Below are 12,784 nucleotides of genomic sequence, written 5' to 3'. Positions count from 1 at the left end.
GTGAAGATGGTGGTGGTCAACGTTAGAGAAACTCTAACGTTGACACACAAGTAAAGTATGGTGAAGCTTTAGTGGCTGAAAGAAGATTTGAAGAGTTTGAAGACTGTTCCAATGCATTCTCTATGGGGGGAAAAAAAAAATCAGAAATAGTTGAATATTTGAAAAAGTATAATAATAAAGTCCAGAAAAAGCTGCACGTTTTGATGTATGAATTGTTGAAATAGAACAAAGTATGAAGGACTAGAAGAAGACCGTAAAAAGGCGGAAGAAAATGGCCGAACAGAAGAACAATAGTGTGACTGCTAGGCAAAAAGCCACACAATAACAGTAGAGCCCGGTGCGATGGCCCGTGGCCACACAATAACAGTAGTGCCCGGTGCGATGGCCCGTGGCCACACAATAACAGTAGAGCCCGGTGCGATGGCCCGTGGCCACACAATAACAGTAGAGCCCGGTGCGATGGCCCGTGGCCACACAATAACAGTAGAGCCCGGTGCGATGGCCCGTGGCCACACAATAACAGTAGAGCCCGGTGCGATGGCCCGTGGCCACACAATAACAGTAGTGCCCGGTGCGATGGCCCGTGGCCACACAATAACAGTAGTGCCCGGTGCGATGGCCCGTGGCCACACAATAACAGTAGTGCCCGGTGCGATGGCCCGTGGCCACACAATAACAGTAGAGCCCGGTGCGATGGCCCGTGGCCACACAATAACAGTAGAGCCCGGTGCGATGGCCCGTGGCCACACAATAACAGTAGTGCCCGGTGCGATGGCCCGTGGCCACACAATAACAGTAGAGCCCGGTGCGATGGCCCGTGGCCACACAATAACAGTAGAGCCAGGTGCGATGGCCCGTGGCCACACAATAACAGTAGTGCCCGGTGCGATGGCCCGTGGCCACACAATAACAGTAGAGCCCGGTGCGATGGCCCGTGGCCACACAATAACAGTAGTGCCCGGTGCGATGGCCCGTGGCCACACAATAACAGTAGAGCCCGGTGCGATGGCCCGTGGCCACACAATAACAGTAGAGCCCGGTGCGATGGCCCGTGGCCACACAATAACAGTAGTGCCCGGTGCGATGGCCCGTGGCCACACAATAACAGTAGAGCCCGGCGCGATGGCCCGTGGCCACACAATAACAGTAGAGCCCGGTGCGATGGCCCGTGGCCACACAATAACAGTAGTGCCCGGTGCGATGGCCCGTGGCCACACAATAACAGTAGTGCCCGGTGCGATGGCCCGTGGCCCTAATAATACATAACTACATCATAATAACTACAGGGGTTGTGGTGAGAGGAGGATCTGGTGAAATGTTGAACTGTCCCTTTACAGGTCATGTGACCATCAGACGGTCTGAGCTGTCAGTCACAGTCCCGGCTCCGCCCACAGGAAGCTGCAACAACACAAACAAACATAAACAGTCACTAGTGTCTAGAGACACGGTGCATTATGGGATACGTCAGCTGGATGAGGAAGGAGAGAAAATGAAAACAAGAACAAATGAGAGGAAACACTTTAATCCCTAATCCAACAAGCCCCGCCCCCTCACACACACACACACACACACACACACACGCTGCTGGTAAACAAAGAATGTGAAAAACAAAAACAGGATTAAGATGAACTGTGTCACTGGTATTAATCCTGCTCTCCCATTGGCTGCCCGATGCTAAATTATAGGTAACCACGGCAACAAGACTGATGCCGCTGAGGCCCACACACACACACACACACACACACACACACAGCTTCAGACAGAACAGTGTGGATATTGGACAGTAACAATCTGCTGTCATTGTGTTGTTGTGTTGTTGTGTCATTGTGTTGTTGTGTTGTTGTGTCATTGTGTTGTTGTGTTGTTGTGTTGTTGTTGTGTTGTTGTGTCATTGTGTTGTTGTGTTGTTGTGTCATTGTGTTGTTGTGTTGTTGTGTTGTTGTGTCAGACTTGAAGCTGCTGCAACTTTTTACTTTTACTTTTAGACTTTCAGCTTCACTACATCAGGGCTTCTCCACTAGTCTCACTCTGGGCTCCACATGTTCCCATGGTCATTAAGTCGCGACCCACTTTTGTAGAATTCAAACCAAGATTATTTTTTTTAAAGCCTTTAAAAACTCATTTAGCTCTTTATTGAGCAAAGTGCATTTCAGAGCACATGAATGAAACTGAGGAGTTACCATGACAACTGCATGTACGGAAGTGAATAAAAATATATCAAACTGCACAAAATGGAGACCAACAAAACGATATATTTGACTTCTAATGCATCTCTGCATTCAGAGCATGTTCACTAAAGAGAATAAATATCAAATTGCACAAAATAAAGACCCACAAAACAAAACCAGATTCACTGCATCAGGCCACATTAATAAGAAACTGAGATCTTTGCATTCAGAGCAAATGGAGCAAATAATCAGAAAGTGAGGAGGAGCATTACAACTGCATGTGTTCACGTGTCTCGTGCCTTTCAAAATAAGTTATTTTTCAAAATAAAAGACATGTCCAACATCAGATGTGCATTAAATATTATTTACTGTTTTGACCAGCTGTCCACGACCCATCCAGAACGGGTCTAGACCCACCAGTTGAGAACCACTGGTCTACAGTACAGATTCACTGTGTTGTCGTGTTTTACAACAACCTACTGACAGTAGAGATCTGCTGTATTTACAGTGTGATACTGTACTACAGTATTATACACTACAGTAATATAGGTTGATGCAGTATATTTGTACATTACTGCACCATTAGTCCAGGTAATCCAGCTCAGTTTGGACCAACAATAGAACTACTTGTAACAGAATGTTTTTACCTATAAACCATTTCTTTGAGGTGTCCAGAACAACAAACTAAAAGTCCTAAGAAATCCTAGTTGGAGAAATATGTTTAATTCTCATCGATCCAACATTGATTTAGTGTATAAGTCTATGGTGCCAGTACAACACACCTCAATGGGGCTGTTTGTTTTTCCTTTACTGCTATCACAATGAAACTTTACACAATGAAAGTATCTATGAAATGTAACATCTTTTGTATTACAAGTTTCTTTGAAAATTACAGTTTTTCTCAGTGGCTTTGGTGCTGTTCTCAGATCAGAATGAAAGTTCTCATAACTATTAGTTCAACCTCATTTGTCCACATCATAGCAGCAGTTTCTCCTTCCTCTGAACAAAGTGCAAATGCTTTTGGACATGTATCAGCTGCTCTCATACAATTCTCTGCTGTTTTACAACATTATCATTTGTTTATGTCATGTCAGTCAAAATGAACTATACTTCTGAACGCTGAATAGTCTTTCCCTATAAAACTAATAGTCCTCATTTCATTGCTTGAGTCATTACATACAAAATTGTTGAACTAGTTGTCAAAATCTGTCAAACTAATTTTAAATGTTGGGAGAAGCTGTGAATTCAATGATTCAAACATTTACAGTAAGGAACAACAGGTATGTGTGGTATTGGACAGTAACTGCTGTCATTGTGTCAGGTGTTACTGTCAGATACAGTGGGACATTTACATTTAGACTCACAGCTTCACTAGAGAACAGATTTACTGTGTTGTAATGTATTACAGCAACCACATCTTTACAGTACGGTGCTGTACTGCAGCATTTTACAAGTAGGAAGTACTGTACATTACTGTACTTTTACTCTGCATCACATAGGATCACAAGACAACCTCACAGAGCTGGAAGAGACTGAGCCCGTCTTACTCTGCTACAACAACAAGACATTTGTGCGATGGTGATTACAAACAATGGCATCAGGTTGAAAGAGAGACAATGTAAGGATGACATCACTGTATCTATGGGAATATTGAATCTAACAGAGTGATGTAGATGAACATGTGACTGGAACGTCGGGATGAGCAGGAATGATTTACAGTAGGTTAGATAGATAGATAGATAGATAGATAGATAGATAGATAGATAGATAGATAGATAGATAGATAGATAGATAGATAGATAGATAGATAGATAGATAGATAGATAGATAGATAGATAGATAGATAGATAGATAGATAGATAGATAGATAGATAGATAGAGACACCACTGCTCCAAAACTCTGTTCCTGTAAATGTGTTGTGATGTAAATGATCTTCTTTTGGATGTTTTTCTGTCTTGTGCCACCGTGTCTCTCTCTAGTCTAGTCTGGTCTAGTCTGGCACCCGATCTGACTGTTGTCGTACCATTGAATAGACGTAATCCGGGTACCATCATCCCACAAATATGGGCCAGTAGGGCCCTACTCTACCTACTAGTAGGTGCAGGAGGCTGTTATCACCTATTAATCTGGTTGACCCAATGTTATTAATGCCCAGTAGGCACAGAAGGTTGATCATTAGAGCTAGGATCTTGTCCATGAAAAACAATTTAAAAAAAAAAGATATATATATATATATAATTTTAATAAATAGTTTAAATAGCCTATAATAAAGGCTTTTTTTAATGTTGTCCAACACCTGTTAAATAATAGCCTAGCTAGGCTATATGATAAATAATCAATGAAAGTGGCGTGTGTTTGACAGTCCTCATGAATCCACAGCTGATAGAAAATACAATAAAATATTATTTATTCCGTATCTTTGTTGGACGATAGCCATAGTTTACTGTGGTTGCTAGGCAACCTGTTACCGGTACCGGACGCGTACCGGAAAGATGGGGGGGGGTTGTTTAGGTGTCAGAGAGAAGGGGCCATGAATGTATTCATTTAGTTTGGTTTGGTATCTTTGGTTTAATGTCGGGGATAAGCCTCTCACTCCAGGACAGGAGGTGGCGCTATTGCACCTGTAGGTGCTGCCTGCCAGAAAACGGGAAAAAAGACCAAGAACAAGCTTGTGGGAGTAGAGATGGGATTTATGGCTCTTTGAGGGGAGCCGGATCTTGGTGAGCCGTTCCTTTCAAAGAGCCGTTCAAAAAACTGGCTCATTTGACTGATTTTTTAAATATTTATTACGTTTTAAGAAGCCAGCCTGGTGGTAACTCATTTTATCTTGGAAATAATGGGGTGAGATTTGGAACAAAATAATACAAAATTAGATATCCCACTAATATCTGAGTTTGCACGCCACTTACGTAGACAATGGAGCAGCTTCAATTGACTGTTATGAACACACAGAGATGTTTTTTTAAAAAAAAGAACGGTTCCCAGCTGTGACTCGGTTCCCATCGTTCATGTTAACGAGCCGTTCAATAGAATCGGTTAGTTCGTGAACGTCACAACACTATGTGGGAGACGAAGGCGCGTAGACAGCAGGTTAGTATTTGGTGTTCCTGATTTAATAATAATGATAACGAGGGGAAACGTGATATCAGTAATGCATGTTATTTCTGACAGACCTCTGAAATGAAAGTGTCCGGTCCTTGAGCCAGTCGGCATACTTTTTAACCACTGACCACATTCTGGTTAGCATTCCCTTGAATATACCGGTACGTGTACGAGCACCTGCCTGTGAGTAATGGAAACAAACAGGTCAGACTGAAAGGTGACTAAAAATAGCCTAATTGACGGAATTGCACAGATAATTCAATTCAATGTATGTGTAGCATAGATAGATAGATAGACTTATGTTTCCGTATTGACATTTTCTGACACACAGAGAAAAGCGCGCAAGCGAAAAAAAGCGGTAAAAGCGAAACACGGTGCGATCGCTGCTCTGTATTGGCATCATAGACTGTAAAAAGAAGATTGGCATTCTCTCTCTCTCTCACACACACACACACACACACACCATAGACTGTAAGACACACACAGAAAGAAAGAAGCGCGCATATGACAGCACCATAGCCACAGCCCCCATAGCGCATCATTTTATAGCGCTGCTCCGTATTGGCATTCTCTCTCTCTCTCTCTCTCACGCACACGCACACACACACACACACACACACACACACACACACACACACACACACACACACACAAACACACACACCCCGGACGCTGCGGTTCCGCGTGCAGTGCACCAAGCCGACTTTTGTAATGTGATGTGTAATGTGATCATATAACAGTAATCCTGTTCATCCTTCTTTCTTTTCTTTTCTTTTTTTTTATATATTTGAATAGATGAACATGGCGAAAAACAAAAAAGTGAGACCCTACATTACAGTCAAAAACATCCCATTGAGAGGAAGAGCAAGAGTGTCCAGGAGAGATTTGAAGGAGAGGACCCCCTTGCCCTCAAACCATCAGCAGCTTGCACCTTGCCACTTGCAGCTGATGAACTTGAAGGGAGTAGCTACCAGCACCAACAAGAAGCAGGATTTGGTGGAAGCTTGGGCCAGAACAAGGGAGATACTCCTTGGTGTGAGGTTGGAGCTTTTCTGCACCCTGAGCAGTTTGTGGAGTTTCCCTCACCTGTGACATCTGGCCATGCAACGACTGTGGCAGTGACAGTTACTACTGTGAAGGCTGTGTCAAGACTGTACATCAGGGCTCTGTCGCATTGCATGGGCTTGAAAAGTGGGAGGTTTGTGTTACTTAATACTTTTCTCTCCAGTATTTCTCTAACAGCATATTTCCAGTGTTCTAAAAAAAATAGAGTGGTACAGAATAGAATTGTATGGGGCTTACAGTATGATATTGATGCCAAATTAACTTAAATGTCTTCTCCCTGTTTATTAGGGGTGGGAGAAAAAATCGATTCACATAGATATCGCGATATCTTTTTTGACGATTTTTAAATCGATTTTTTTTTTCAAAAATCGATTTTTTTTTTTTTGAAAAAATTTTTTTTTTTGAATTTTTGAATTTTTTTTTTTTGAATTTTTTTAAATATTGTGCAATGTGTATTTGTTAGCCTCTTTTACATACAGAGAGTACAGGCTTTGAAAAGGGTTTAAGTTCATTTTATAATGGAGTATGTTAATTTATAGGCTCCTACAGTGTTTGTGTGCAGATAAATGTTAAAAATGCGACTAAAAATCGAGAGAATCGGCAATATCGTAGAATCGCAATTTAAATCGAATCGGCATCCAAAAAATCGTAGAAGAATCGAATCGGGAGAAAAGCATATCGTCCCAGCCCTACTGTTTATAACCTCTATCTAGCACGCACCTATTCTTGTTTTTGTGTACTGTGCACTAAAAAGTTTATAATGTCATCTTTATATTTAAGGATGGTGAATTTGGCTTTCGGTGGCACTGGACAAGGAAGGATGGCCACCAGTGTGAAACATCCTATGCACGTCAAATAAATGTGTTTGATCAGCAAGGTAAGTAATAGAGTATATCAGAAACAGTCATATCCACCCTGTTGTTTAAAAAGTACAGCATTTAACAGCTATTCTGTCGTGGATTGTAGGAAGGCTTCATGATGTGTGGATTCAGTTCTGCCACTGCCAAATGGAGGTTGCATCACTTGTGCGCTATCAACAGTGAAGCATCCACAAACTGCCATCTCAATGACACTGATGGACCTGGTTTGTCGCCTTCAGCTTGAGTGTGGTGCATCACTGAAAGCTGTATGTGCAGCAAGTCAGTGTTGGTCAGATGCCTCCGAGGTTTGTTTATTAGTAGCTTCTGTTAATATTAATCCTTTCCAACAATCACCATCATATGCAAGTTTGCAATTTGAAAAACACCTTTTTAGTGTTGACCCATTGTGATTATGATCACTTTCCATATAGTCTCATGAGCTGTATGGAATCCTCATAAATGAGTCCTATGAGGAATACCAGATGTCTTGGACCAGACATACCAGATGGAACACAGTGTCCTCTCTGTCCAGAGCTATAATGTATACATGTGCTAAATTAGGGATGTTATACTTAAAGCAGTAATTGTTTGTGAAGTGATACATTATACATATCTTATTTTCTTTATCAACACAATAACAAACATTTGAAAGCTGTCACAGATGCCTAATGACACATTTTTACTCTGACTGTCACTTCTTATAGAGTGATGGATGTCTGGTTGCACTCCAACCGGTTCTTCTGCCCCCAGGATGTTGTTGATGCTTTCACTGAAGAAAAGCGGCATTCTTCTGAGCAGGTAAAGTTTATACATTGTTGTTTAATACCTTCCACCTTCATTACTGGGTTGCAGTATAAAAATGTAATGTTAAAGGGATAGTTGGGTCTTTTGACATGAATCTATGTGGCGTCCCCATCACCAGTTACCTGCTGTGACGGTGACTTTCCCCGGACTGGGTCCCGTGAGCGGAGTTCCGGCCTGGTTTCGGTGCTGACGAATGTAGTCCGGCTAGTTGGCTGGGGTCACGAAAATAAAGCGTTTTGCTTCTCAAAACAATATGTGTTCAAAAGAGTGATACATTTGCATCACAAAACCGTTGTCCACGAAAAAGTCAGACCTCACAATCGCTTGGCGCTATTTTCTCTCCCTTCGTATCACTGCGCGCTGCCGCCTGTAGACGGCTGTGACGTTTCCATCAGCTGTTTCACTGAGTTTACTGCTCAGATAGTTCACGTAAACATATCTGACTATGACACAAGTGATGAAGCCATCCCTTGTTTTAGCACAGAGCTAAAGGGACTGGGAGAGCTTTATCAACCTGATGTGATGCTGAACCTTGTCAGATGGAGTTAGAGTCATAAGTTGGGTTTCCATCCACCTTTTCTTATGCGCATTTTGTGAAAATGCGCATAAATACTTGAATGGAAACGCCAGAATTCGAATAAAGGCAGTAAATGCGCATAAAAGTTTATACGCTTGGAGGGGGGGGGGATTTGTCAGCGTATCGATTAAAGGAAATGCGAGTTTTTGTGATGGAAACAGATGATGTGAATTGAGGCAGAGTTTGTGGGTGAAGCTGCTGGACTTCACCCAGCGACGCCCCGGTGTCCCAGTTCTCCTCTCTGCACCGCAACACAAACGCGCTCCGTAACCCGTAATGTTTTGTTTATGACGGTTAAGACGACACAAACACACGCCGTGACATCGTTATGTAACTTATTGATTTTTCACCGGCTTCGTATGTAAACAGATGCACATGGAGGAGAGGAGCGTCACCAAAACAGCGGAAAAGCGAGCGGACTTGGACAGTTCCTACTGTCTTTCTGTGTAAATATCTCACGTTACAACATGAAAACCTGCATCTTATATTCAAGTGCGGCCTATATATGTATTTTCTTTTAAAATGTAGCTGGTGCAGCTTATACAGGTGCGTCTATAGTCCGGAAAGTACGTAAATTGTCCATGATGTTGAGTGTCAGCTGAGTGTCAACTGTTGGATACAGTCACGCTCTCTTATGACGTAATCTCATGGCGCACTCCTCCTAATCGCAAAACACTAATGAATGGAAACGGTCATAAATTCGCTTTGCTTTTTGCGCATTTTCACAAAATCCGCTTTTAAATTCGATACGACTTGGATGGAAACCCAGCTATAGACTGTTAGGTAGGCCTATATAAAAGAGGTGGGTGATCGTTGCAGCGCAGTTCATGGTGGAAGATCAGACCGACAAACATACACAGACAGACAGCGTGCATCACCTGAAAAAAAAGAAAAAAAGAACAGCGCTACTCTCCAAGTAGCGCCAAGCGATTGTGAGGTCTGACTTTTTCGTGGACAACGCATTTGTGATGCAAATGTATCACTCTTTTGAACGCATATTGTTTTGAGAGGTGAAACGCTTTATTTCCGTGACAGCCAACTAGCTACGTTCGTCAGCACCGAAACCAGGCCGAACTCCGCTCACGGGACGCAGTCGGGGAAAGTCACTGTCACAGCAGGTAACTGGTGATGGGGATGCCATTTAGATTCATATCAAAAGACCCAAACTATCCCTTTAATGTAGCATGGATTTATTCATATTTTATGTTCACACATTTACCTTCAAAAGTAATTTCTTACCTTTTTAGGACATGTGATCAAGTAGGGATTTGACAGTGTAATTTGAAAAAAGTATGCATGCCCAGCAATGTGGATACAAACATATGCAGCAACTTTTACAGGGTTGTGTCAGCTTTCAAGCAGGCAATGCCCTCCGGTCCAAGGTGAACAACTCCAAACTGGACGAAACTGGAGGTGAAAGGTAAATCCAAAGCTTTCACATAAGAATGTTTCATTATGTTGGACTATTTATGTTTACGGTTTTGTATTTGTTTTTTTCTTTTAGCCTTTCAAATGCTGCTTTACCCAGGGGGCAAAATCCCAGTTTTTTGAAAAACGGACACGGAGCGTTGTAAAAGGTTTGACAGCAGAAATGATCTCTAGGAACTTCAAGGATTAAAACCTGGGTGGACAACCCGGTCAACTAGCTGCTGGAAAGATACAGGGGGCCAAAACCCCTTTCTGGGGTCATTTTGCTGGCGAAATGATGTAAATGCAAATATTTAGGTACTACAATGGCATAAATAGTCATACAACTATAAAATTTGGCAGAGAGTATCTTGACACATAGGGGGAGGCATGAAAAAAACATTCTGGGGTTTGTTGCAACTCAATTTTAAGATATCACCCTCAACATCCCAAAAAAGACCAAAAAAAGTACTGTTCGCCTGACAAATTCTCATGAAAATTATTATTTTTCAGCACTTTATGGAGAATATCTATGCTTAGCATGTATATAGAAAAATTCCTTAATTCATAAGCTTCCATTTGAGTCCAAGATAGCCTTTCTACTAGCTACTGGAAAGCTACAGGCTGTCTCCAAACAATGCAACACCTATTGTGAAAAACTCCATGTTAACTGGCCTGATCAGAAACCATTCTATTTCTGGTCTCCCCAAAGTGAACAGATAGATAGAGAAGACCGTTGGCCACAGCAAGTGGAGCTTTTGAGATAGAAAGGCTATCTTGGACTCAAATGGAAGCTTATGAATTAAGGAATTTTTCTATATACATGTTAGGCATAGATATTCTCCATAAAGTGCTGAAAAATAATAATTTTCATGAGAATTTGTCAGGCGAACAGTACTTTTTTTGGTCTTTTTTGGGATGTTGAGGGTGATATCTTAAAATTGAGTTGCAACAAACCCCAGAATGTTTTTTCCATGCCTCCCCCTATGTGTCAAGATACTCTCTGCCAAATTTTATAGTTGTATGACTATTTATGCCATTGTAGTACCTAAATATTTGCATTTACATCATTTCGCCAGCAAAATGACCCCAGAAAGGGGTTTTGGCCCCTGTAGCTTTCCAGCACCTAGTTGACCGGGTTGTCCACCCAGGTTTTAATCCTTGAAGTTCCTAGATATCATTTCTGGTGTCAAAGCTTTTACAACGCTCCGTGTCCGTTTTTTTGCTTTGCCCCCTGGGTACTTACCTGCTAAAGGAACTGCAAGAGCAATTTGGGACAAACAAAAAAATTGTCTTCATGTACGATATTGCATGCAAATTGAAACCTCACTTGCAGGTCATTTTTTATGCATCTTTTATTGCTTGTCTTCCAATTATAGAGAAACCAAATTACAACTTATAAATCTATGTATATATAAGAAATGTATATGTATTGTTTATCTTGCAGAAGTTTTATCCAGATCTTGTGACAACAAAGACTACATTTGCTGTTCCTGCATTCCATGCTTATGGACATGATGTTGCTTGTCAGGTTGGCATCCTGTTAGTAGCCTAACTGTTAAAAAGTTATGACCAGTAGTGTATAACTTATTTAAATGATCAACTTTCTGTTTTGTAGATTTCCTACAGCTGTAGGAATGTTGAAGGTGCCGGTTTAGCTGGAACGACTGTGGTCATACCTTGGCCGTTTTGGTAAGGTGACCAAAGAGAGTCGATCTGCTGACTGATGCTTTGCTGCACTACAGTTCAAGGATAAGGAAGAGCCAAGGTAAAGGTGTAATGTGTTAGTGTCTTTCTCTCATGTCATGTCTCATGTACAAACAACCTTTTAAGCAATTGTCATCTTAATCTGTTTAATCAATTCTATTTTTTAGTTAAACTTTGTCCGCTTTGTACGATAATTGATAGACTATGAAGACAAATAGGACAATATTATAATGTCTTACTTTGGATTTCTTGACTCCATTTCAAGCAAAAGCTGCAAAGGTCAAGTCAGTTGAGGAGGAAGCAAACGCAGAGATGACGGAAATCATGAAGAATACAGGTAAGACACAAAATGTTGGAAAGGTTTTAACAGAGAAATGTATTTACTAAATATAAATGTAATAATGATCACTATACTATACTATACTATACTATAGCAGTTTGAAGGTATTGAAGTATGTCATGTTTTTGTCTCAAGGCCTCACACAGCAAGACATACAAGTATGGACAAACCAACACCAGACAGAGGCCAAGCGGTCTGTAGACTGGACCTGGGAAGAAGACTATGTCCAAAAACTCATAGAGCACCAGGAACTGTGAGTTTTTAGATATTCTAACTAGGTCTGAGAGGAAATTACAAATAACCTCTCTGTGTAATTCAAATTCCACAGATAATCTCCACAATGACAAGTAGGGGAGAGCTGGGTCGATTGATACACTTTTCATTTAAACGTCTTTTTCAAAGATGACGTTATGTACACAAACATTTTTATCATGTGATCAACAACTCACATGTGTATTCTCTTAGTTACAAGTGTAATTTAACACATATGTTGGATGATCGCGCTGTTTTATAACTTTGAACGTAAGTTGACATTTGTCTCAAACGCCCCACCTATGCGGGTCGTTGGGACGGTTGAAACAGCGTTTTAAACAGAAACTACTGACATTACTCTCGTTTTTATGCAGCATATCAGACAACATACTAGTGAACTCGTTATTGCCAAAATGTCACATAATTTCTCACAATATAAATAGGTCAAATAAATATTTTTGTCCCGTGCGTAATTGTCAAGATCCGCATTTCGATTAAACT

General features: G+C 41.3%; 1 protein-coding gene across 1 annotated transcript in view; it reads right to left on the bottom strand.

The window, feature by feature from the left end:
* Window positions 1-1,338: 1,338 nt before the first annotated feature.
* Window positions 1,339-12,784, bottom strand: part of LOC146968217 (uncharacterized) — a 40,725-nt gene continuing 29,279 nt past the window's right edge. The window contains exon 12 of the mRNA XM_085759812.1: window positions 1,339-1,398. Coding sequence (XP_085615938.1) covers window positions 1,339-1,398 — 60 coding nt within the window. The remainder of the gene's footprint in view (window positions 1,399-12,784) is intronic.

The sequence above is a fragment of the Trachurus japonicus genome, chromosome 18 (assembly GCF_045865225.1).
Source record: "Trachurus japonicus isolate A0001 chromosome 18, Traja_1.0".
Lineage (NCBI taxonomy): Eukaryota > Metazoa > Chordata > Actinopteri > Carangiformes > Carangidae > Trachurus > Trachurus japonicus.
Note: the sequence above shows the minus strand (reverse complement) of the source record. Positions and strands in the feature narration are given on the sequence as shown.